Consider the following 27888-nt stretch of genomic DNA (forward strand, 5'->3'; position numbering starts at 1 on the left):
CTCAACTATGTCTTTTTAATCAGGAGAAGGAACCTTAATTTACTTAATTGTTCCTTTTGCAGTGGCAAATGGCCCTCCAATCCTGCTGTACTAGTGGATGGTTCAATCTTGCCATTACTGCTGCCTTTTTTTCCATGCATTTTTAAGTAAGAGCAACTAATAGCAGTGTTTAAAGTGCAACTTGTCTCTGGCCTGATGCATTGTTTCTGATAAAGATTTTATCATTGATTTGGGTTTCCAACTTTGCTAAGATCAAAAAAGCTTTATTTTTTCTATCAAGAAGAAATCAAAATTATTACTTGAAAAAAATATTTTCAATTTTTTTTCCATTGATATCAATAATGGTGTTTATGCAAGAAAATAAAGTGAGCCAAAATCTGATGTCTGGCTGTGAAGCTGCACGGCACAGCTCAGTTCACCACGACCTGATGAAACCCTGCTGCCCCTGAAATAAGGTGGCTATATTCAGACTGCCTTTTCAGAAGGATCCTTGACCCAGGTTATTCCCCAGGCCATCCCTGACCACTGTCTTGGATTGTACGAATTTGCTGGGCAGTTCCTCACCTAGAAGAAGAATTCCAGTACCAGACAATGGTAATGATGACAATGAATGGATGGATGCTCCTCTCTTTGTTTTCATGTAAGAATTAGGCAAATGTTACAGTCAATTAATATAACTAGAGTATTTATCCATTCCTTCCTGTCATGCTTTTAACACCTGTGGGGGGACTTTCATTTGCCCTTTAGATTCCTTTATTCTTTTTCCATTTTTGCTTGCATGTTGCATCTAGTAAGGTGGTGCTCTGAGGCGTAGTGCTGTACTTCCAGGTGAAGAGACAAAATGTGAATTCAATAGGTAGATTGTTTTGTTGAACAGCAGTTCTTCAAGTTTTGCCCAGGCTCTTCTGCAGTCCTGTCCTCAGCTCACCCTTCTTGACTGTCCTCTATGCTAGAACATTTGAACAGCTTAATGATAACTTTCTCCACAGCTTCTACTCCCTTTCCAGCTAAATCTGGGACTTTTAGGGCCTTTTTGCTCCATTCTGAGCGTTGCTTGTGTCATCAAGGCTTGGAGCAGGGAATGAGGTCTTAGCTTAGGCTTTTGTTTTCTGGTTAATTTTACTTATCATTTTATCTATCTTTTTCTAATAGCATAGCTCAATCTTGAAAGGAGCAAAATAAACCCGTAAATTTGTTTAATGGGAAAGAAATTTGTTTCTTTTTCCTTCTGGGCATCAGTTCAGAACTGGTCCCCCTGAGCACTTGGATCCGTAATTATCTAGGTGCTTGTGCTGTGCTTCCAGCTGGTTCATCTATCTGTGCAGGGCTCAGCTTTTGGAGACTGTAAGGTTTCCACCCTCATATTTCAGCATATGCTCAGTCATTTGGTGGCTGATTATAGCTAAGTAAATCATTTATAATGAGAAACTTACTCAACTCATTACGCTTGCTTTCTTCTTGTGGCATATCTTCCAGCAGACTGTGGTTTCTTCAAATGTGTTTGTGAGCCAGCATTATTTAACCAGTTTCTTTTAACCATGTGGGTGGATTCTGAGCAGTGCTCTTTGTGAATTCACTATTCAGAAGTTGTTAATAGTTAATTACTTAATTGCTCAGATAAATTCTGCGCTTTGTTTCTGCTCCCTGCCTGCTTAGACACTTGTATAAAGTCTTCTCTGTTAATTTTGAGATTCTCCTGGGGTAAGTGCTGCATAAACTTCAGCCTCAAGATATCCCAGTTTTATACAAACCCAGTCTAGCCTTTTCTTTTGGTCATTCTTTTTATTCAAGCCCTTGCTGGCCAGGGAAATAAAGGTTTCTTCAGGCCTTACTATTTTGGGCTGACTTATTATCTTAAGAACAGCACATGTTTTATATAAACAAATTACGCCAGAAGCATTTTAAGGAAGAAACAAATTTGATAATCACACAAAATTTCCTAAGAACTTCAGTAATCCAGTCTAATCTTATTTAAATAGGGGTATTTAACAGCTCCATCTGCTGAGTACATTAACTCAGAGTGGGAAGAAAACACTCCAGTTCCTGAGAGGCAAAGAGAGTTCTTCAGCATTCATATTTTTTGGCAACAATAGGCAGTGTGCCAACAGCAGCACAGAATTGTAATCTAGTGTGATTAAATTATGAAACTGGTCCAGGAGATTTGTTGAAGACAAATCAATGAAAAGTTTCATCTGTTCTGGTAAGAGGGGACTGCTGAGCGGGAGCCAGAACAAGGGCATGGCTTCTGCCAGCAGATGCAGCTGGTAAAAATACCAGCTAATTTTGTTTGCACATGAATAAACAATCAAAAATGTCATGACAAGCCAAGAATCTCCTGAAAATATGCTAATTTTACAATTAAAAACTGACCACATTATCTATGTAATTTATAGAGATGATTTTCTAAAGTTCTGTGAGACATTTAAGGAAATTAAATTAGTATTATGTACAACATTATAACAATGAAGCAGTTAATCCAGTAAGTGGGCATTTACTGACCTGGTAGAATGGTAACTGCCTCTTTTTGGATTTGTTATTGGTATGATGGAGTGGATAACAACGTTGTATTATGAAGGGTCTCAGGTCTCATCCAGACAAAAAGAGGAGCACTGAATTAGCTTTTGAATGGCAGAATCATAGAATCATTTGAGTTGGAGGAGACCTCTAAGGGTCATCTAGTCCAAATCCTCTGCAATGAACAGAGACTTCTAAAACTAGGTGAGATTGCTCAGAGCCCCATGCAGCCTGATCTTCACTGTCTCCAGGGATGAGGCAGCCACGACCTCTCTGGGCATCCTTTTCCAATGCCTGTTATCCTTAACAAATCTGCTAACAGAATGGTTGAAAAGGAAGGATCAAGGCAGTTGAGAATCATTCTTCTATCATAGAAGATAGTGATTATGGTTTGAGTGATGGTTGCATATAGTATTCAGTTAAAATCCTTGAGTAAAGGTTGACTGAATGGTTAACACTGTGTCTTTCATTATGGTCAAGCCTGTAGTAATGGCCATTTAAAGGAAATTTTACTCCATTCTGCTGAGGTTTGGGAGGTCAGTGATCTCTAAAATCCTAGAAAGCAGAAAGAGGAGGAATCTGATGGTGGATCTTCCTGGCCCTAATTAACTAAGGGAACAAGAAAGACTCACAACAGTATTTAACAAGATTTCCAGTTACACAGATTTCTTGGTCTTTTATGAAACTTCCCATAGTACCTCTATTCAGAATTCTAATTATTTTCTAGTTACTACTTCTACTCCATAATTAAGCTCACAAACTGCACACTGTGCTGTTTAACACTGTCAGCAAACCGTTCAGAGCCCATAAAGTAAACACTCATGGCTGTATCCTGATAGGGTTGTGCTGGAGAGGTGACTCATCTGTCTGTTATTTAGTTTCTGGGTCTCTCATAAATGAATTGTGTGCCGATTCTGTAGTTCTTCTCTGGCTGTTGTTCTTGGCCTCTGTCTCCCCACAAGGAACAATGGCATATCAGGCTGTGGCCATTTCTTCTCGGGTTGCTGGGCTGGCTGAGTGAGCATGAAGTGTCAGCACACCCCATGTTCCTCCCTGCCTCAGCTCCCTGGAGCTGCATCTCTCACAGGGAATGGAGATAGCAGGGGATCAAAGAATTTGCTGAAGTGAATAACCAGGGGTAGAATTTTGTTGATCTACTTATTCTCTGTGGCTGGCTGAAGGTTCAGTCAGCATTATGCCCTTTAGCACCGCCACACAGAAGGTGCAGGTGAAGAGATGAGCTTACAAAACTCAGTGTGCCTCCAGTGCTGTCTGTGAATGTTTTTTCCTTAGCTGTTTATGATAGTTTTATTTCAGAAGATGGCTTATTTTTCACCAGATAAGATCCTGGAAGCCTTTTCTTTAGAGCAAACCGAAATTTGAAATAAACACTAGGATCACTCAGTGCTCCTAGAGTTCAGTTAAGCGCATGTCAAAGACTCTTGTCTGAGGATTAAGTTCTGCAAACTCTGCCAGTTGGGATTTTAGTAGCATCCACAGGAGATTTTCTTTGCATACGACCCTCACATTGTGTCATTGTGTTGCAAGTTGAAAACTGCTGTATGGTCACTCAATGCCTTTTTCCTCAGCTATTGGGCATAGTGGTTATGGGCCCCACAGCCATTTACTTAAACCTCAAAGGTATCTCGTCCTCTTGAAAACATGACATAGTGAAGGAGTGAGGGAGATTTGGTGTGTCAGATCCTTCTCTCTTTCTCTATTTATATACATTTCATTCAGGACTTGGAAAAAAAAAAACCCTCACAAATGCAAAGATGCAATCAGAGATGTTCATATGCTTTACTTCAGGCCTCTGTTTGAAAGGATTGCAGTTAGTTAAGCTGTTTTTTTGTTGTGTGTTTTTGTTTTTTTGTTTTTGTTTTTTGTTTTTTTTGCTATGTAATTCCAAATTCCTTCTTAAACCCTTATTCTCCAGTTAGAGACCTTTGTATCATTGACCTTGCATGCACAGCATTAGCAGGCAATGAATAAAAACAGCTTCCCTCTATTTTTAGGAGGGGAAAGTTGCCAAACTTCAGATAATTTAGACATGCATTTCTTTTCATGTAAATGATTTATAATGTTTTTGGTTTTTTTTTTTTTTTTTTTGCAGAACACAAAACAAATTCATAACTTCTGTGTTTGAGTGCCCTAACTTGATGTGCATTCAAATCTCATGGATTTGTATCAATCTTTTTTTTTTTTTTTTTCCTAGTGGTAGTTATAGGAGTTGACCCCTCAAGGCAAAGAAAGAAGAATAAAATTCTCTTTCCAAAAACAGTATTAAATAATTTTTGGTTACTCTGCATACTGCTAACATGGAGCTGTCAGGGAAATTTCTGCCATTTGCGCTGTGTAGCTTTTGTAGTTATATCTCAATCAGTTGTTTATTTAAGGGGAAAGTATCTTCAGATTTTGGGACTCTGTGTAAGTTCTCTATAAAAGCTATTAGTGAAGAGGACTCATAAATGTCTCAGAAAGGAGATAGAAACAACACTGCTATTTTAAACGTTCCTGACCCTGAAGCATATTTTGTAAGGCCAGTGGAAGCAGAAAAATGTAAGTGTTGCACAAAAAGAAGATCAGACCCGTCGGACTGACGTTAGTCAGTGGATTCTGTTGAAGGACAGGCTGTTGCCCATGTGATGTCCTTGTTTAAACTTGTTAAATCCTGACCATCTGAAAGGCAGACAGCCCTGGAGAACGTTTAGGCCGGCCCAGCTCCACCATGTTAGTTGGCATCAGGGCTTTGTAGTTGCTCCATGATTTCAGAGACTCTTAAGCAAACCAGTGCACAACCTGTGGAAACAGCAAGCAAACAAAGGCTTGTTTTTCGACCCTGACTACTTCTTTAATGGATTTGTTCAGATAAGTTTAGATTGCCAATCTGTGCCTCTGCAAGATCCATTGTGAGACTTTGTCTACTGAACTGTACCTTTGTAAATCAAATCATAAACAGTAGAGTGAAAGGGATGCCCAGCTAGACACTTCACTAGGAGGACTGAAAAGGAAACAAAGATCTTTCCCTTCCTTGATTTCAGCTAGAGGCAGCAGAAAAGCTGATCCTTTATTCCCCACTGGTTGGCTCTGGCTTTTCTCCAGCAAAAACTGGAGATCTTTCCAGCTAGCCAGTCTGGATCATTCCAGAGAGCCCTGTATAGGGACTCCAGACAGAAAGAGGAAATACTTGAGCCTGTAGGATTTTAACCCAGGCTCGTACTCAGTAACAAAGATGTGCCCAAGGCCCAGTGTAGTGCTTGTGTTATTGACCTCATTTGTTCCAAATGGTGACTTGTGGGGAAAAAGATCACAACTGATAGCTGTTATGAGCCTTAGCACATCCTCTTACAGTGCTGCAAACATTAGTGACTATGAAATCAGCTGTCCTCAGATCTACACAGTATGTTTGTGGTCCCATATATGTAACGCCCAAATTAATGAACAAATGACAAAGGAGGATTGGGGGATTGTCAAGAAGAAACACCAAAAATTTTAAATGTGAACTGCATGAGGGTGACCACAAAGTGTGTTTGCATCTCTTTGTGTCATAGGTAACTGATGGTTTGGGATAACATGTATTGGTGCTGGTGGCATCCTTTTTCCTCTTTATTACAAGCTGACCCTGTCTTAGACAGACTAATTCTGGATGCAACAAAGATATTTATGTGTTGGTCTCTGCCAACATTGAAACATTTTCTTTCAGATACAGTGTTGAAAAAGAAAAGGCTCAGAAAGTAGGAGTTTCACATTTGTTTCATGTTACTGAATTCTGTGATTCTAAATGTAAGTAGTCTAATTTAGACTGGAAAAAAATGTGCCTGAGCCTTTTATGTAGTTTTTCTGAAGCTGTTTTCTTTTTCCAGATTTAATTGTAGGTGCGTTTGGAGCTGGAAAAGCAGTTGTTTACAGGTATGTGATAAATACAAAGCATTTTTAATTTTACAACTTTAGTGGGAGGTCTATAAACAAATATCACATTTCTGGGTTTCTCTGCTGCAATGTGTAAAAGGTGCTGATTACAGATGATAAATGAAACAGCTTATAAGCAACAAATGCTGTTGATTTACAACAGGAGAAAATAGTGTACTTTCTACCTTTAAAGCAACCTCACACACAGTCCTATATAGTCAGAAGCCCTCGCTACATAAAAGAGAAATTTATAAGGGGCGACACTGAAAATTCATATCTTTTCTGGAGAATGGTAGTAGTAAGCAATCTGGATTTTCTGGTGACTCTTGCCTCTTTGGAGCATATAAACATTAAGAAATAAAGATGCTGCTTTAACCTCAGTTTAAAAAAGGTGTACGAGATCCCACTCTGCAAATTTCCAGAGTTGTTGCTGATTTCTGGTTTTCAGTAAAAGTACTGTCTGAGCATGAGTATAAAGTACAGCTACCAAATCAAAAAATGAAAATTTGCTGCTACACATGCAGGCAGTTTTTTGCATTTAAACATTCACCATCCATTAGTGCAGCAGTGTGGTTGTATTTCCTGATTCTTCCCTGTCTTCTCTTTGTTCCCAACAGAACCTGTTGTTCTGTTTCCCAGATGAGTATTTGTCAAAGCTGAAGAATTTTGTAAACCACGAGTGTTAACTTATTTTGACTCTCAGTACCAACACAGTGAGAAAACCTGGTTTTCCTACTTCTATATTTTGGAATCATGCAGATGTTTTGCAGTGCATCATTTTGCAGTAGCTTAGGTTGACAGCACAGGATTTGAAGTAGGGAATTACATCCAGTGTGCACTTTAGACAGCAATAAAAAATGTGTTTTATTTAAGAAAGCCAATAGCAAGCAAGAAGCCTTCAATCTTTGTTTCTTGGACAGAGTGTATCAGATGCATAACTTGTCATATTGGAGAAACAGTTTTATTAACGGAAATTTGCTTGAAAAAAAGCATTTTCCCTTTTGCACAGGAATGTAGGCAGTAATTTTATTTTTGAGTGCCTTGATAAAGCAGTGCAAAAAAGAGATTTTGAAAACCCAACTGTGGATTAAAATATGAGGAAAATAACTGTTGTAAGCTATTTTTGCCAAAATTATGTAAGTTACTGTAAAATGGTATTGCTGTCTTCAAACAAACAAAAAAACAACAGAATTTTGTTTTTATTTCTCTTTTGAATTGCTCTCAATAGCAGATTAGCTGATTACTCAATAGCAGCTTGTTTTTCAGGGTTTTTTTTTCCATCACCACAACCATCTACTCACATACTCAGCAGAATTTTCTGTGCTGATTATTCGTGGTTTACAAAGTCAATTGTCTCAAGACGTGATTCTGTGTCAGACAGTTTACTTCATTATTGGCTTCAGATAATTCTAGAATGACTTCTATTTTAAACACATCATCTTCATTTTTTTTTTTTTGAAGTATCTAAAGCAGAGATAGCAAGTCTGCTTATGTCAGTGTTCATGGAGAAACACAAATCTGACAGTTTATAAAGTAACGGCCAAAGGACTCCTCTAATTCCTACACGGCACCTCTGGTCCCTTGTGGAAGCCCGCTGTGCTGAAATGTTTCTCATGTGCCCATATCCCAGGACAGGTCTACTGTTAGTGCAGCATACTGTTTCACTGATGCTGTCTGCTCTTAACCTGTGCTTTTTTTGTGAAGAACTATGAAAATGTCTTGGTAAAGAAATGTCATGGTTTCTGCCAAAAAAACGAAGAGAATTGTGGGTAGGAGCAGCATTATAAAAGTATTTTTCCCAAGTAACTCTACACTTAGAGATTCTTTGTGACCATCTCACTTCAGTGCTTTCTCTGATGCGATCTAGTACTTATGTGCTCCTACTTTATGCAGTGAACTTTATTTCTGTCCCTCAGAGCCAGACCGGTTGTGACTGTGAATGCTCTGCTCATTTTGAACCCGATGATTGTGAATCCAGACAACAAGACTTGTCAGCCCCCTGGCTCTCAGATTTTGGTGGCCTGGTAAGTCTGTGATTAGACAAAAAACATCCTCAGCATCTCTTCTTTCTAAAATAATTTTCTACTTCGAGCTTTTCATTCATTCTTATTGAACACACAAATATTTGAATATGCTATGAAAGTTGATTTGTGATATATTGAGTCTCCACCTGCATGGGAGAGGTTCAGTGTCTCGTAGGATCAAGCTGCAGGTTTACATTCACTCTCTGGATGAATGAAACATGAAACAGCTAGGACTGATAACGCAGATGCATCCTTCTGACAAAGTACACATCTTTGTTGAGGAAGTGCAACAGTGACAGTGAAAGAGCTGGTGGTCTCACCATTTTCTGTTGGAGAAAGAGAGGTCTACAGTTTTTGAGGCTTTTTAAGAACTCTTTCCTACATATGGGATAGGATTTCAAAATAAAATGTACTGACAGTTTACTTGGAGAAAAATTCTTTTTTTTTCATGAGAGAAGTGAATAAAAGCATCTCAATTAAAATGTATTCTTGCCTTAAGATATTGCTTAAAAAAAAAAGGAAGAAAGGCAAGTCATGTTCCATTAAATTGTAGTTTTTTTTCATTAGTTTTCACTTTTGTTTTACAATAAGTCGGAAGGTGTTTGGTACATATCTGCAAGACTTTTAGTAGGGGCATAATTTAATTTGTCTGCTTCATTCTAAAATATTATTCCTTGAAGATTTGGTTTGTATTACAAAATGACTGAAGACCAGCTGCTATTTTCCGTGCTGTAATTTTTCTCTTTAGTTGATACAAGCTTGTATTCTACATATGAAAATAATTAATAGGGAAACTCCAACAGGCAAAGAATTCCTCAGTCCCATGGGATAGATTTCTGTATCTCTTAGCCAGCTGTGCAACTTGTTTTAAGTGTCTACTGACTGACATTGCAGAATTAGAATGAAAGGGAACCTCCCACCAGAACAGTTTCAGGAAGTGTAAAATATGAAGAACGTGGATTATTGTGCCTTTTCTAGTATTAGGAAAATATTATTTTTGCTGTTATATAATTTGGAAAACTGAAGTATGGAGGAAGCATATACAAGAAGTCATTTTTATGCACAGTCATAAGGGAATTGTCCCAAACTTCTGGAAACAGATATAATTCTTTCTCTACTGAGTTTTAAACATAGCTATTTCTGAGTTACCAAATCTAACAAAGTTAGAGCAAATTTTTCATATCTTTCCTGTTAAGTTATTCACAGTATTAGAGGAACCAGGGGAGACATTCTGTCTTAGAGTATAGGTTAGGTGCCTTAGCACAGATCATAGTGAACATCATTTTAAGAAAAGGAAAGAACTTGGAGGTATGTTTTTGGAATTGTTGGTTCCCATGTCGCTCCCTTTCTACTAACAATTCCTTCTTTTTATATCTAGTTTTACCATAAGAGTCTGTGCGGCATTTGAAGGCCAAAGTATTTCAGATGAGATAGGTAAGAATTTTTTTTATATATATTCCTATGATTTTCTCTGGACCACTTAATTTCAGAACTTTTCTCTTATGCCTTGAGAGGTGATAGGAGTGCAATTCTCCTAAGGTAAGAAAATAACAATTAAAAACACACACACATATATATATACACATGCATAAGCACAAAGCTTTTACAATTCATTTGAAGTATTTCTATTCCACTTAAGCCGTTTTACAGATAAAACTAAGACCATACCCAGTTGGAGAATACTCTATTTTGGAAAAAAAAAAAAAAAAAAAAAGCAGAAAAAGGGAAAGAAAAAAAAAAGCAAAGAACCAGAATTCCTGTACAGTGCATATATGGCATGTGAATAAAGTACAGTTTTATTGAAGCTATGCCTGTTCTATACTTTGAATCAAATCTAGTGTGCTCCTAAACAGACAGATACCTTGGGCGTGTGCTAGTTTTGCTTGGAAGCTTTTGTTTGTCACTTGTAATACTAATGTTGATTATTAACAATATATATAATGAATTGTTTGCTGTTTTTCTTTCTGTGATAAATAAATAAACGTTCAATTGACTTGTATCCTGTAGCGCTGAAGGGTGAATTGCAATTAGATTCATTGAAACAGAAAGGAGCTGTTAAAAGGACTCTCTTCTTTGATTACCATCAGTCACATCATTATTTCTCCATTGTGATGGAAAAACAGAAGAAGCTCTATTGCCAGGACTTTCTTGTTTATCTCAGAGTAAGTTTAAAATATTTTGGACTGTCATCATAGCTTGAGTAGTATCAGGGACTAATAAGAAGGGGAGCCATTTGAATAGCAAGAACACTTTACACTGGTACTAGATCCCAAAATTACACAAATGAGAGGTAAGAAAGGATTGGCCTAAATGTCCAGACCATCCTTCTACCTCAACAAGAGTTCCCATGAAAATATTTGATTCACCTTCAGTCACTGAAAGTAAAAAAGAAAGGCTTCCTTTGATGAATTGTGCAGTTTTTCTGCATATATTAATTTCATGCTCTTCCAGGAATTTTTGATTAAATATGCGTCTCCTGATACAAAAATACAAGGTTATTCTCTCTTATGGTATTCACAGTGGAATAACCAACTAAACTCATTAAATGCCTTGACAGTTCTGTTCCAACAGATATGTTAAAGGAATGTATTGGCCCAAAATTCGTATATTTTGAATATTTTAAAATATTTATGAAAAAAGCCCTTAAAACTGTGGCACTTGAGTAATGAAGAAGAAAGGGTCATTGGTTACTCACTTGCAGCTGGAATTACCTCATGCACATTCCAAGGCTGGATCTAGAAATGTAGCGGGAGGTGGAATGGAGAAGACTCAGCCATGTGTAAGGCAGAATCTAGACAAAAGAGGTGGTAGAGTTTTATCATCACTAATTCATTGGTTGTGGAATAAACCAACAATATTACCTCCACAAATCCACATACCTTCCCTCCATTCTGAATGAAAGGAGGGCAGTAGCTGACAGGAATTTGTTCCGTGTGCCTCTTTCAAATAGCTTCGTGTTAGGCAAATGTTAAGAAAAAATATATTGAGTCTGCTTGGCTCAGCCAGCTTCTTCCAGATGTGGAGCTATGGAGACAATGTGTTCTGGGCATTCCAGTCACTGGTAGGTCATTATGCTTTCATGATGAAATTATAAATAGCCACATTTTGGCCAGCTCCTCTCAAAGAAGAGTATTTTTACCTTCAATAAACAAGACAGTAATCTTTGAAATTAAATCATACCCATCTGAAATAATTATTCTTTTTTTATTATGCGATTGTCACTCACAGGATGAAACAGAATTTAGAGATAAATTATCTCCCATCAATATAAACTTGAATTATAGCTTGGATGAATCCCATTTCAAAGATAGCATGATGGTGAAGCCAATACTGAATTACTACCAGAGAAGCTCAGTAACAGAACAGGTATGATTTTTTCATGCTGCATATTCTGTATATAAACATGAAAATAGTTAGGAATATTGTGTGTCATCTTCCTTTAAAAAGTATCAGGCCCTGAAATTGCACAACAAGGATTTAATTAATTCAAAATGTAAATTGAAGATAAATATAGAACCAGGCAAAGCTTTAAAGCATTTCCAAAATTTTCGTGTGTTCATAGTTTTGATTGGATTTTACAATATGTGAGCTGAGTTACTGTGGGAAAGGACCTGAAAGATATTATTTTGCTAAAGATGCAGTCTAGACAGTCTTGAGCAGTACTCATGTTGAAAGGAACTTTTAGAAGGGCGAACAAGTTTAAATCATGAGGAAAATGGTAGTAATATTTAAGACATAAATTAGGGATATTTAATGAAGTTATTTGGACTTTGAAACTTGTACTAACTATATTATATCTTTTTGTTTGTTTTTTATTAAATGACATACAGGCTTATATTCTGGTGGACTGTGGGGAGGACAACTTGTGCATTCCTGACTTGCACCTTTCCGCTGTGCCGTAAGTTAAGCAAAATAAGCAAAGCTACATATAAAAATCCAGAATCTTCTAACTGCTTCAGCAGAATGAAACACAGTTCTGTTGTATCTGTACCTGCTTATCCTTATCTAATTTCCAAATTTTAATTTGGACATCTAATTCACTTAGAAAACCAACAGTGGGGAAATGCATAGTTACAGAGTATGTCTTTGTTGGTCATGTTCATAATATTTAAAGGCCACCATAGAAAATGCAGTTTGCAAGTGTTAGACGTGGATTTCAATATGTTAGTGAGTTTGAAATAGGGACACAATTCTCTTGAACTCTCTGTATAGTAAATGACATAAATGAATCTCAGAATAAAAATAAAAACATGGCAACAATTCCTCTTACAAAGAGAGAAATAAGCCAAGCGGGAGAAGTGGGAGACCTCTGGCAGTTATCTGTCTGTGCCATGAAAATCAGTGGGCAGCTGTGAAAGGAGAGGTCATAGTGCCATTACAGGTCTTGAGATCTTCTGTTTGCTTATTGTACAACAAGCATGAGGGGAAAATGGAAATTAACACCGCTTTTGTGCCCTCCACAAAGAAATGCTGATGGTCCCTAGTAGCAAGTGGCTGCTTCCACTTGATACTTGTCTCTAGTTAGAAAGTAGTCAGGCTCTGAAACTGTGTATGACTAACTTCCAAGTTCTTCTGTAGTTTAGTGTTTGTCCATGTGTGTTTTCCTTTGAACTCTTTCATACCCAGGTGCTTGCATACTTTTCAAAGGGGTCACTTGTTATGAAAAAGTTTTGCTCTGTACTCACGGAATGTTTTCCAGAAGAGATGCTCTGAGAGCAAATTGGATTTCTGCTGTAAATCATAACTGTGTGTGTTTTAACTTCTGACAAGTCATATGTTCTGCACAGAGATAAAGATCAGCTAATAATTGGAGAAGAAAACTGTGTCATGCTCATAATAAATCCAAGGAATGATGGGGAAGGAGCCTATGAAGCTGAGCTGCATATAAAGATTCCACCTGAAGCAGATTACACTGGGGTTGAACGCAACAGCAAGGTAAATGAAAATCAATTATTTTATCTTATGTATATGCTAAAAAAAAAAGCAGTTATAGTGTTAAATGTGGCAGTGTTCACAGTAGGTCTGATGTAGAATCATGTCCCGCCGAGCTGTGCTAAACACACTGTGTTTCCTTATGAGATTGGTTTGTTTTTAAAAGCAAAGATGAAACACCATCCTGCAAACAAGCAGTGTGTCCATGTATTCTCTGTTGGACAGCAAGTCGGCATCACCTCATCTGCACATAAATCTCTCAAACTGTTGCAACGTGAACTTTCTTTTTTCTGTCAGTGCCTAGAATGCACAGCAGGGCTTCAAAGGTGAGAGTGAGAGAAAGTGAGTTAATTTCCTCTCTGAAGGCAAATGTTTTTAAGGAAGTTGACAGTAGCTTACAAGGTGTTTCCTTACTCTCCTTTTGTCAGAGTCTCTGTTATTGGACTTTGAAGCCAGTTAGATGAAAATAAGATCTAATGATGTCACTGAAGATGGTGATACAAAACAATAATACAGAAATTCTCTGAAACTTCATTTTTGAATAACATATTTTTGAGCACAAATAAGCAAAGATACCGGCCTCTTGCTGTATTGCCTTTATTCTCTTAGAACCCTCTCTTTTTTCGTACTGTGATCTACAAGGCATAAAGAAAACGAAGATTCTCTTTGACATACTACACCTGGTTGTATTTTTCTTTTGTTAACTTTGGGAATCTTTGGCTGTTCTTTTGGCCATTACCAAGGATGTCAGAGAAGGCAATTACTCCAAAGCCCACACATATTAGCATCTGTCTATCATTTTGACTGGACAGAAGTCACTCAGGACTTATTTTAGGAAAAATTGAATTCTAAAGTGCCAGAAAGGTAGACTTGGGGGTTGTTAGAGGGAAATGAAGGAAAAAAAGGTTGAGAGAGTCTGGTGTTTTGGAAGAATGAGGACAAGCTAGAAATGGGTTGGCAAAAGATGTAACTGTTCTTCTTTTAAAAATAAATTTTTAAAAGCCCAGGAAACATGATCAAACTTTTCCATTTTCTTCAATTTTTATTGAAAGTAAAATACACCTTTGACGAATCCAATTCTGAATCCTTCTGCACTCAAGGGAGAATTGCCTTGGATTTCTCCATATTTAATTAGTTCACTACAGCATAGAATTTATTTCATAATCTCTTAAAGTGCATATTTATTCCATCCAGAGAGTTGCATTATGTTTTTTCTGAGATGTTTCAGAAATTAATCCTACTATCTATAACATTCTTATCACCATGTGGGTTGGACATAATGATCTGTAGTGATTCCTTCCAGTCCCTGCAATTCTGTGATTCTGTGATCTTGTCTTCTACACTTCAGCTTACACAAAGTACTGAAATCAGGTTTGTTCTACTGAGTTTGAACTATAATGGTAAATTTTTAAAAAAGCATAGTCTTTGTGTGGTTATGGTTCAATCAACTCAAAACATCACTTTTAAAAGCTAATTTGGGAGAAAAATTGCTATTTTAGTTTTCTTAAAAACTCAGCTAAAATGTATTGGCATTTTGCTGGGGGGTGCTGGCTCTTGTATGTATTCAATTTATTGTCTGTACTGCCATGACACTTTAAAGCTTCTGTGAACACAACAGAGGAGTATATAATCTTCATGTCTAATCAGTCCTTCAGTTACAATAATGCTCCTGAAGCCCTGCATCTAAGAAGTTCATTGACTACTCACTGTATCAATGTTTACAGTCTTCTCTGTAGTTGCTTTTCTCCATGCTGAAGACTTTGTTGCATTAAGGCAGAGATAATTATCAGCAAAACAGGTAGGCTGAGGACTGAACAACTGAAATCTAATGAACCAAACAAGTCACTTGGTACATTTCTGATGGATCTTTATAATTAAATTATTCTCTTATACTGCTTTCATTTCAAAGCAGATGCACTCATATAGGGTTTTACCACTAATACAGTTCTCTGGATTTGCCTAGCTAATTGAGAGACAAATTTATCGCCTTACATTTTTCTCACTGAGCCTGATTTTTTTGAAACAATTTCTTGGGTTTTTCTATATCACCTGAATTACATGCTAAAGGTAATAACATAACTGATATTCTCTTGGCTTTATGAAAAGCAATGTTTGATGTTCCTCAATTGTTATTATCTTGTTGTCTTTGGCCTGATTCTGTAACCTATTATACCTAAAAAGGGCAGCTGCGTTGGAAGAGTAGCATTCGGCAGAGATGTACAATGTAGCAATGTACATGCAAGTGAAGAGCTGAGTGAGTGTGATCTTAAAGTTTGAGGTCAATAATATGATTTTGAATTCTTGTTAGTTTTGCACATACTGATACTTCTTTCAGTCAAAAACTGGTAAATGAAATATGATGACTTACAATGAAATCAAATATGTTATTCATTAGTTGTATTGTGGAAATGCTTAGAAGCTCCAGATACCAGGTAAATGAGAAAATTACCACAGCTTTACAAGTTACTGGAAACCTGTTGGCTTGCAGTAACTGGCCATGTGCTGGAGGTGTAGAATTACTGGAATTAACAGCAATGAAAAATATATAACCACATTATATTACCTGACATTTCCATGACCATCAGTGGGCTAGAGACAGCATATGCTTGCCGTATGGTAAGTTTTTACACTACAATAGCATAATTGTGTTCTTGAACCTGAAGCCATTGTCTGCATACTGTACACTAATTCTTTGCCCAGCAAAAGTTTCCCATGGTGAACAGCTGAGACCTCCCTTAGTAGCAACAACTGGAGCCCAAACCCCCATGAAATAATTAGTAGATCAGGCAAATACAAAGCCCTGTTAGGCAGTTGCTCCACACCAAAAACACTATATGTTTTGGCATGACTGTCTCTGTTCAGGCTGGGAACTGCAGGAGTGTTTCAGATCACAGCCAGATTAAATTTGCACTGAATAAACTCTGAGCTAAAGCCCTATGTATTTCTATATTATAGTATCATGCTCTTTTAAAATAGGAAAAATGTGTGCAACTTTCTTATATTACCTGAAAATTCTTACTGTAAGAATTAGTAGAAGGTGACTGGCTAGATAAGACATAATTTGAGCTTTTTGAGAATAAACACTAGTTCTCCTGCAATAGTTAGAAGAGAAGCTAAACTCTGGCATCTGGTACCTAATCCATTTGCTTCTGCTCAGATGAGATTGGAAAGTGTTGATCCAGAAAGGAGAGGAGGTGTTTTACTCCACAGCCTGTTGTGCTTAACTACTCTGGCATCAATTAGTAATTCATCACTAAGACCACCAGGAAGAGTTTCAAGTTTGTAGGCTGCCTGGATGACTTAGGGCAGCCAATCATTTTTTTAGTTAACATGCTCCCTGGGAGCACACGTGTTAATTGCTGGGATTTTGCTTCTGCTCAAGACTGCCAAAAAGACCATGTGTAGCTATAAAGTTATAAATTGCTACCAGTGACAGGTAGAAGGGCTTTGTGGCAAAACCTTCCATCTGGCTGAATTTCGTATGAGATCACTGATATTAACAGTACTGGGTTACTTGCTTACTTCCTGCCTGTTTCCTTTTCCTGTTGTTTATTTAACCATCTCAAAAAGGTAATCAGTGGAAAACCAAGGGCAATTAATGTCCGTCTTGAAGAAATTCTCACTCACTCTGTCACATCTTTATGCTGCACAAATTAGTTTTTGTAGTGCTGTTCATCATAGCATAGCCTCTAAATTGCAGAAAGCCTACTTGCAAAACTCCTCTAATTGGTTAGCTTTAAAGAGACAATAAATGTGTGATAAGGGCTGATGTACTCTGTACTTGTGTATGATACGGTATTAATGAAAAAACTGCAAAGTATAAAATGTAAATGAATATTTATGTTAAACATTTAAACCTTAATGAAAAAAAAATTAAAAGGTCAAAAATAAAATTATAAACCCACAAATCAATTTAAAATGAACAATTTTCCAACCATCTCTAATTACTGATGTCTAATTAGCTGGAAAGAGTACCTCCCTCCTGTAGAGAGGCTTGGAATGGCTAGCAGTTCACTGAATGTGCTGTGTAAAAAGCTTTGTTTCCTCCTAACAAATAGAAAAAGTGTCGATATAAATAAGCTATGAACTGAAGCTGTGATTCACATAGGTTCCTTTTAGGACATTCCCTATCTTTTCTTTCAGCCTCAGGAAGTGATAACATCAGCATGCCCACACTGGCTTTTACAGATTAGGAATGAATTAGTAGTCAGTGTCTAGAGATTTCCCAGGTCTTTGTATATAGAGCATGACCCTGCATGTATTGCTTAATCTGCAAGAATCACAAATGAAAGGAAGGAGAAAGTATTATAGCAGTAACTCTAGCTGCATTCTGCTTTTAGAAAGCTAGTTTATTATGTCCATGAATGTAAGTATTTTCTCTTGTCTTATTCTGTATCTCCTTTCACTATTCTATTCCTCCTTCTGTACAGTTTTCTATAAAGATGGAACAAGCAGCAATAAAGACTATCAAGGGTTGAAAGACAAAAGCAAACCCACAGGGCACATTTTGCATTAAGAGCTTCAGTGGAAAATTACTTGAGTAGAAATCCATCTCCTCTGTTGCTAAATTATAATCACAAGTGACGGTTTGTGTTGTTAGAGAAGTAGTTAATCTATAGTATACCATAGTAAAATACTTCACCAAATAAAATTCTAGACTCAGTGGCTAACAAAGTTGTCTTGTTTTCTCTGTTGAGTCAATGTGGCTTTAAGAGTGATTCATAGCAACAAAGTGGCGTGTTAGAACTAGAAATACAGTGGTCGCATCGTGGCCTTAAAGGTACTGGGAAACTTTCCTGTTTGTTTTTCCCTGGCATCAGTTTTCACCATTGTCTGACAATAACCAATTAAATGTTTTCGTAGCGCACTGAGCAGGGATCTGAAATCAAAAGAAATGTCACAGTCAGAAAGGCATCATTTTCCCAACTGGATGCATTTCACTGTGATCTCTGACCTCCTTATTGGTGTCCTTTTGTTACAGGCACTGCGTGTGTTGAGCTGTGATTACAAGATGGAAAATGAAACTAGAATGGTGGTTTGTGATCTTGGGAACCCCATGGTGGCTGGCGCAAATGTAAGGGAAAACCAGATTCATATCCTGATTTTTAGCTAATTGAATTTTAAAGAAGAGCAAATGGAAACCTATTCAATTAGCAGTGTGTGTCCAAATAAGCAATGCCAAACCAAATTATTTACTTGGACAGGAAATTGTTGGTGCACAAAGAAGCAGCACTGTGCTTCTGAAAAATTATGCTATTCTAAAAGATTATTGATGTTAGAGCTCAATGTTATAATATTGCCTTATGTTGCCATTTTACTTACTCTGAAGAAAATCAGTGTCACTGATTTAAGTCACGTAAGTTACACCATTGTGAAGTGAAGGGAATCATAATCTGTAATGTATGTAATGTTTATTTCTGCCTTTCAGTATTCTTTCTGTATAAGACATGTATAGTAAGTGGCAGCTTCTTTAGGCTGATTCTAATCTTGAGTGTATGAGCATTCTCTTATCAGTTCATATCATGTTCCACATCCGTGAAGAGGAGGTTGGAGTAAGTTTCCCTTCAAGTTAAAAATGTCATTCCAAACATTTTCCTAAGACATCTACTCATAAATCGTACTGCGCATTTTTAGATGATACCTTGGTAGCATTGTTCTAGACAAAATCAGAATTATATGAGTAAAGATGGAGAGCAGAATAGGATTAGACGTGTATTTTGAGATAAAAAAGTACTATCTGTTCCACAATTGTCATCACTTCTTCCTGCTTCATGACAAACAGTTCAAAGCATGATACAGACAGAGCGGTCAAGAATCTTGTGGATGATTGTTGAGAAAGTAATTAAAAACCCATGGGTTTTAAAGATGAAAGGGAGTCAAGGAGGTACCCCCATTGTTTATCAGTGTAGGAGCAAATCTTTTTTGATTTGCATTTTGTCGTAGACACAAGCAATGGTCTGAGTGGGGAGATGTTAAACTACAGCTTCTCTGCTCCTCCCTGTGAGTCCAAAGCCTTGTTACTACATCATGCTGGACCCAAACTGCTGGCAGTATGAAGACTTCAGGAATATTGTTTGGTGGCCACTGAAGCAGTTCTACTCTCACCTGTCTCCTTATCAATTCTTATGGTGTAACTAATTGTTTTACATCAGATTCAGTACTAGGAAGGCCATAAATGCACTATTACTATTCCTAAACAAAATGCATCATAAAAAGAGACTTAAAAGTAGCAGAATAAAACAGCAGGGTTCATATAATTTTTTTTTTTCCAAATTTTTAAGAATATTCTGTTTTATAAAAAAGGCTTTCACCAAATTGAGAAAAAAAGTATTAGGCATATGAAGATAGAGCATCACAAAGCCAGGTGGCAAAAGTGTTTGGCTATAGTTGGTGAAAACTTAAAGGCTGACTTTGTCTTTGAAACCAGCTCTCCTGGAAGCTTAATAAAGGTGAAAGGACTTGAGCTTTTTCAGCCAAACATATTTATGATGGCAAACGTACTTCCAACAGCAAAACCCTAACCCTTCATACAAATTGCGTAAATCATGAAAGGCTGCTCTGATCCACTTCCAATTTTGCAAAGCAATTCTACTTTGGCAGCAGATCAGTTTTTCTGAAAATACTCAGTCAAAAGGGGACTCTGAAAGTTGTGAGGGAGCGGGAAGGGAGGATTAGGTCAAAATCAAACATTCCTAGAACTCTTAACTATTGACTCACTGTAATGACTTTTCAGCACCCTGGAACCCTGGAATTCTTCAACACTTTAAGATCAATTTCTTATTATGGGTATTATGTCAGAAATTTGTGATGAACCCCATAGGATATTACTGTGGCAGGCTATAGAGCACCTCTTCAACATTGTCATCAGAATTGCTGTATCTCTGACTGTTTGATATTCCATGACATTAAGATCGTTTACTGCCTACAAAAAGTATCCTTTCAATATTATCTGCATGGCAAAGAAAGATGATAAAAAGAAACAAGAAAGAAAATCACACCATCATGTGACCCAGACTGCAAACAAAATGTCTGATACCATCTCACAGGCAGAGAGGAAAGATGCTCAAAACATTTGATTTATGTCAATGAAGTGAATCAGACTGACAAGCTTACTAATATCTCTTGGATGACCTTAGCAGGTGAATTCTAGGCTTTATTAAAAATTTTGGTAGAAGAATTTGGAACGGAGTAGAAATGAATGAAAGTTAGGTTAGAAGACTGGAATGCTTGGAAAATCTTGCTTATTTCTTGGTATGTACCAACCTGATTCTTCAAGAGCACAGAGGTTTTATCCTTAATATGCACTGTAAGATACTTGAAGAAAAGCTAGCTATCTGTCTCTCAGCATGCTCCTGGGTGCTGCTAAGCGTGACAAGCTGAAGATTATCAGTAGTAGCAGAATTGTCATGTATTTCATAATGGTTTTAACATGGCAAATTGGTTTTATGATTTTAATGAAACCAATTTCAGATGAAAAATGTAAATAAGTTTAAACTATTCCAAGAAAACTAACGTCCTTCTAAAATAAGGAGCCGCTGTGGCCGCTGGGATACATGCTCAAGCAAATTCAGTGCCTTTGGCCTCAGGGAGGTTTGAGTCAGGGCATGTGAGCATCTTATTCATTGCAGTGTCAAGGACTACTTGACACGGACAAAGTCATACTACCAAAGGCAACATCTGTAGCTCATTAGACTCATACAGTAGGACTGTGTTTCAGTATTAGATAAGGGATTAAACCTGGTATGTTAGAGGTATAATAGATCATCAAAACAGCAGTTCATACCTGCTATCCTCAGTCAGGAAGATTGAATATTTGGTTCATCAAATATTTTTTCTGCCAAAAATAGAACCAAATTTATGCAGACTGATCAGTAAAAATGGTAAGACAAAAGCTGTCAATATTTGACATTTTTTTATCTCAGGGACTAAAATGATTGCAGTGTATTCTTAAAGTTGAATGGAACAATAAATGGCTGTTGAAATAATCTCAAAAAAATTGTCATTAAAAATATCTTACCTCTGTATTCCATGTCAACTATTCATCTCCCACTAAATTTAATGAGCAATCTATTTTCATCTTAAAAATTTTGCTTCCCAAAAGAGAGATTAGCTCTTACCATGATATTAAAATCATAAGAATTCAAAGATTTGGATTTTCCATTTTTTCAGTGATAACAAATTGCTTCTAGCATAGGGGAATTTAAGGAATTAAGTCTCATTTAGTAAATGGATTCATATTCAGTGATCCACTGCTGCAAAAGAGAAAAAAGGGAAAATGAGGGAAGATTTAACACAAAATAATGCTAAATAAGAAAAGAAATTCCTTAAAAATATGAAATAACACCCACAGAGAAAAATCTCTCCTCTTCTTCAGTGATGTTGAGTGTTGGTCCAAAAACAGAAGTCTGTACCTTGTACTGTGTCCTGTTGCTTACAGTGTTGCCCCACATATGCCAAGGAAGCATATCTTGAAGACAGTTCTTTTTTTCCTCTGAAATCTAGTCAGATATTGGCAGAGATGAAGAACTGATGTCCTCACTTCTGGTGCCTTTTTATGACTTTCTCAGAAAGGCTATTTCTCCCCATGGAGAGCAGGATTATATATAACCATCTTTTTTAAAAGGAAAGCATGTCTGCAAGTTATCTGGCAGGAAATTTCACCATCAGGCAGTATGGGAGGCAAGAGGGAGGGGAAGTTGTACAAGATTACAGACTGTGTACTTTGCTGTCAGCCTCAATGCAAAATTCACATTTCAAAAATGAATAGATTCAAAACATATGCAGTTGAAATGAAGCAATTAAAAAGATTAATTTAAACATTGCAGTACAATTTTATTAATTTAATGTGGAGGACAGATGGCATCTCCCCCTCCTCCTCTGCCACTCGCATACCAGGGCTGTAACCGTGTCTGACAAGAAGGCTGCAGAGACCCCACCATATGCTGATATATATATATACATATATATATACATATATATATATATATACATATATGTAACTTCTATGTCTAGCCCTGTAATTCCATTTGCCTTTGAATTAGTTTGTTACTCCATGACTATTTTGCAAAGCAAATGGAAATTATCAGCAAGAGGAAGAAGTAGATCTGTAGACTTGAGGTTTATGTAAACACAGGGGAGCACGGATGGAAGCCCTTACACCCTTCAGTATGGGGAGTTGTGTGTTTTACACTCTGCCTTCTGTGGCCACAAGCTGCAATTTGTGGTAAGCTCTACTGCAAGGATAACTTTGAAGTGTTATTCGTCTTAACGGAACTATGGCTGCTAGAAGCTGCAGTGTAAAAACCCAAACCAAATCAAAACATCGTGATTCTGCTACTTCAGCCTCTAAAAGAAAAAAGTGATCCATCAGTCCTGCAGTGCCTAAAGCATGTGGCTCCTGCCACAGAACCGAGACAACAGAGGGAAGACCCAGGGAGCAGGATGAAGAAATGCATGGATGGAAGCAGAGTAGAGGTGCCAGACAGCTGTTAGTTCTTCTGTCTTGGCAATGTACAGCAAGGACTGTGAAGAAGGGCCCACTGCTGTGCTCTCAGGAGCCTGCTGCTGTCTTCCACTTGATCTTTCCTCTGTACAAGTTTTCCATCTGGCAATGTACGCAGGCAGGATGGTATTTTTTTTTCCTGAAAATAACAAAATTACATTCTTTCATAGTAATTGAAAAAAATAACAGTACCCTACATAAGTGTGTGAAACTCAACACTAAACAATAATGTTTTCTCAAAGTGAAAAGATCAATTAACACTTAATTTTGTTTCTTTCCCAGTTCTCTACAGGTATCCGGTTTTCTGTTCAGCATTTTGAGAATTCAGATTTCAGCATCAATTTTGAGCTGCAAATAAAAAGGTTAGAAGTTTTATCAAGGGTATTATTTAAATTCTGTTGATATCTGAAGTTCAGCGTATAAGAAATTTAACTCTTCAGCATCAGTAGGTATTTCATGGGCCTCCCTTTGGTAGCTTTCTTCAGGAGGATTAGTAGGGCTGGATTGTTGTGGTCTTTTAATTTATTAGTTACAGTAGTCTTAGAGCTGTTCTGAGGATTTGGATGTCCGGGGAAATTCTTTACTATGAGAGTGGTGAGGTGCTGGAATAGGCTGCCCAGAGAGGTTGTGGATGCCCCATCGCTGGAAGTGTTCAGGGCCAGATTGGATGGGGCCCTGGGCATCCTGGTCTGGTATTGAATGGGGAGGTTGGTGGCCCTGCATGTGGCAGGGGGGTTGGAGATTCATGATCCTTGAGGTCCCTTCCAACCATGGCCATTCTGTGATTCTGTGTGATTTTATGTTGTTAAATTTTAGGTTTACTGATTTTGGTCAGCAGTCGAAGGGTCTTTAGCAGATTCACAAAATTTGTACTTGGTTTTCCACTTGGCGATTAATGAATAATGATCATTTTTTAACAAAGTTCTATATTTAAAAACACATCATCCTGTGGGGAAAAAAAAAACGCCACTACTTCACAACAATAAGGAAGAGTGGTTAAAATCTGCTCAGCACTTTTTTTCTTTAAATGGGAATTTTAAAGTATTTCTGGTTCTTAAAAATGTGTTCTTTTTTTTATGTCTATATTTTTAGATTTACTCTTCATCTTTTTAAAATTAAATTACCCAATTTTTGCTGCCTCAGCAAATGTGAAAATGTCTCTTTATAGTCAAATGCTTCGTATTTTATGGACTATCTAGTTGAAGTTAATGTCCTTAAGAGAAAAAATTATTTTATTTCAGTTCACGTGAATCTGTTATTTTCTATTAGTTTTCTCCCTATTTTCGAGGACAAAATATTACTGCTGGAAAACTTTCTGGTTTTTGCTGAGCAATCGTTTTATGTTAGAGGCCAAAAAGCACAGGTCAGGTTGGTCAGGATCACAGCAAACACAAAACCTGGGAGTTTTTCAGTATTTCAGTAGGGCACAGTGCTTCTGCTACCCCTGTTGTCATCAAATATGGTCTGGAGTCCCTGGTGGGGCCCTTACTGCCCCACACTCAGAGACTTAATTACTAATGTCTGGCCTTTAATGAGGGCCTTGATCATGCTCCGTGTGTTAAATAACTGAGACATTTAAAACGTTGGAGTCATGTTTTCAGAATGTAACCCTTGAGGGAAAGGATGTGCAGAAACTTGGAAAGTGCACAGCGATGCCACAGAAGACAAAGAGGTCCCTGGGCAGGACTCAGTGCTCTGTGGGGAGCATGGCTGCTGAGTTCAGGCCATGCTAACCCAGGCATGGTCACCTCCAGAGAGAGAGAGAAAATATGTACAATGTCTATATTGTGGGTCCCCGCTCCGTAGCACTGTTCATCATCTGGTCATTAATGCAAGTAATGCAGTTATAGATGTGAAAGCTGTATCATCACTCCCCTTTTAATGGAACCCAATAGGCTTGGAGCTTTGGGAAAACGAGATCTTTCCAGCTAGTGAAAGCTAAGGGCAGGTCACTTTGATTGACCTTTGATAGATGAGCAAAAAGTCTGAGCTTCAAGAGACAGCAGCATCTCATACATCCTCCATAATATGTACTGACTGAAATGTAGGAGGAGGAAGCCTTTTGGACTACCGAGAAAGCAGGACAGCTTCCACACATTGATATCAAAATGCTAAGCAGCACTCAGCTGCTTAAGAAAAAATAAGTATTTTGCATGGGGAATATTCCCTACAATGAAAGTACACTCCTTTGTGCATTGCTTCTCAGGCAGCACTGCTGTTCATGCATTCTTTCTCCTCAGAGAACAGAAAAAGCAAACATAAAAAAAAAACAAAAATAAAAACAAAAAAAGGAAATGAAATGACCTAAAATGAATTCCTTTTCTGATGTGGACTGTGGTAGCAAGAGAGATGTCCTGGCACCTTTATTTAAACTGTTTTGTTCTCTACAAAATGCTCTACAGAATTTGAATATCAAATATATGTGATCAAAATCTGTATTTTAATGCAATAGAAAGTAGTATTGTAATAGAAACTGGAGAAAAATTGTACTAACAAATTAATGGTACAGACGTTTTTTTACTTAAAAGCAAATTTTAAATGTTGACTGTAGCTCAAAAAGTGACTGTAAGAGGATTACATCAAAAGTTCAACTGATGTTTCAGGAGAATCTGCATTGGTTTACAAACAAATTAGAGCTGCTCCTAATTTTAGCAATCTGTAACCAGAAAGCCTGGATCAAAGCACTGTTGCCCTTTCCTTCTCAGGAGTCAGTTGCTGGGAATGCTGGCCTCTTCTGAGTGTTTCCATTTGACTGATGCTACCCAGATGTGATAACAGTAAACTGTGACAGCAATAGACACTTAGTCTCCATGAAACAAGGAAGTGCTTCCATGCTTGCTTGAGTAAAACCTCCTAACTTAGTGTCCTTGATCCTATAATTAAATATACTCTAAGCATTTTTTTTTCTGTCTTCATGAATTTGACCCTGCAAACTGTTCTTTACATGAATGGCCAATATTCACATAAATGGCTGTGTGAAGTGAAACTACCTTTGGTAATAAGGATTGGTAGTAAGAAAAGGCAATGAAAGGAGGGGCAGCACCATGCTTTAAATGTAGAGATCTGTGGGAATTATAGTGTAAGCAATGTGGACTGGAGATGGGAGAGAATAAGGAAAGAAGCCATTTATTTTACTGTTGTTTTTTCTTTCTTTAAAAACTCTGTTATGCAGAAGTCACAAGTTTGGAGAGTCACAGAAGCAAATTTAATTAAAACAAAGCCCATCTTGTTCATTAACATTGCCTCCTCCAATGCATGAAGCAGCCTTGTGTTCTGTTAGAATATTCCTATTCATACAGATAGCCAAGTTGAACAAGGAAACTTAGATGATATTCTGAATCAAATAAATTTGTATCATTTTATCCTTGCATGTGATTCTTTAAAGGTAGTTTGAATTGATTATATTATGAAATATGCAATGAACTGAAATGATATCAAACTGAAATACAGTTCTCCAAAAAAAAGCCTGAGGAATGGCAATAAAAAGTTTCATGTTATATAATGTCCAGTGGCATCACTTCCTAACTGTGGGCCTTGTGGGTATTCAGTTCTGTATCTATAACAGTCTAGAGTTCTGCTCAAAAAAAAATATGTATTTTTTAACCTTTGTGCAAATCTTTTCCAGTTCTAACAAGGTTAATTCCACCAGCAATTTAGTTAACCTTCATATCAACATCACTGCTGCGGCTCAGGTGCAGGTCAGAGGGTAAGTATTCCACCATGTCAATTCAGAAACAGAACTATTTTTTGTCTAGAGCACAAATGATAGTGATTTCTGTGGAGTTAGTAATGATGATAGAGAAATGTGTTGGATGGGAAGATGAATGCCATATTATTAAGTCACGAATACAAAATGAGTGGCAATGAGTACCAGAAAACCAGAAGCTGAGGAAGTAAGAACCACAAGGGGTTAGTTGGTGGGCTGCCGATGTGAGAGAAAATGTTGGGAGAGCAAATGCTGTGTGCTGCCATGGGTGGACAATCAGGTTAAGGAATGGTCAGAGTTACAGTGCTGTAATGAAAAAGTTATGGATACCTAATGAGACTTTTCTGTAAGGACTGCTTTCTGCACTGCAGACTCTAATTTTTGCAGTGATAATTTCATCACATTCATAGAAATGTCTTAAAAATATTTTGTATTCTTTGCAGACTTGTTGTCCATTTCATTCTTTCTGTGCCATGGTGTGTTCTTTGTAATGAGAAGCTCTGTAGTAAATAGATAGGTAGACACCAAAAATGGCAAAAACAACCTTTGCTGTTAAAAGGAGCGTGCCTCTGAGTGGAAAAAGAGGCTGGAGTTGCTGCCTGCACAGCTAAGGAGCAGGTTGTTAAATACAGAGGAATTATTTAATTGAATGACTTCCAGTTTCTTTACTCATAAGTCTTTTGGTTTTCATTTTAGCTGTGATAGACATGTACAAAGGAAAACTCCCAAATGCTTTGTTGACAGATTTTGCTTATTACTCAGAGATGTTGAAGCATGCAGCTCCACGGGAACTATTTGCTCATTATTTCCTAGATAAAAATAAAAGAAAGTCTGAGTCCACATTTGGTCTGGAAAATGTCTTACACTGGTTCGCCTAGTGCTCTACACAGGGTTGGATGAAGTGTGACTACAATCATTATACACTGTACTGAGGAAGACTACAGTTACCAAACTGCATCAGTGTGTATGCATATATATTTACACAGTAAATGCATAGAAATGCTATTGCTAGGAGAAAGAAAACAATCTCCAATATTCTCCTTAAAGGCAATTTGAGATAACTCCTTAGTTCATTCAATGAGTAGTTGCTCAGATAACTAAAATTTTGTTATGCTGCTCACTTCTTTTCTATAAAAATCTTAAGTGTTTTATAGCTGTAAGCATGATGTTCCACTGCTGAAAGAGTTGTAGAGGAATAAGGGATGCAGAAAGGAAGGAATTTGGACTACAAGGACTTGCACCAGGCAGAGTTTTTATTGCATATTGCACATAACCATTTTTTTTTTAGAACTTATTACTTT

At 37.3% G+C, this 27888-nt stretch overlaps 1 protein-coding gene across 2 annotated transcripts in view; it reads left to right on the forward strand.

Moving 5' to 3' along the window:
- ITGA8 (integrin subunit alpha 8) overlaps positions 1-27888 on the forward strand; it is a 95774-nt gene that overhangs the window by 34193 nt on the left and 33693 nt on the right. For both annotated transcript variants that reach the window (XM_048950888.1, XM_048950889.1), the window contains exons 14-23: positions 6378-6423; positions 8340-8447; positions 9826-9881; positions 10455-10609; positions 11676-11813; positions 12278-12345; positions 13235-13382; positions 18361-18453; positions 23164-23243; positions 26507-26587. In XM_048950888.1, coding sequence (XP_048806845.1) covers positions 6378-6423; positions 8340-8447; positions 9826-9881; positions 10455-10609; positions 11676-11813; positions 12278-12345; positions 13235-13382; positions 18361-18453; positions 23164-23243; positions 26507-26587 — 973 coding nt within the window. The remainder of the gene's footprint in view (positions 1-6377; positions 6424-8339; positions 8448-9825; positions 9882-10454; positions 10610-11675; positions 11814-12277; positions 12346-13234; positions 13383-18360; positions 18454-23163; positions 23244-26506; positions 26588-27888) is intronic.

The sequence above is a fragment of the Lagopus muta genome, chromosome 7 (genome assembly GCF_023343835.1).
Source record: "Lagopus muta isolate bLagMut1 chromosome 7, bLagMut1 primary, whole genome shotgun sequence".
Classification (NCBI taxonomy): domain Eukaryota; kingdom Metazoa; phylum Chordata; class Aves; order Galliformes; family Phasianidae; genus Lagopus; species Lagopus muta.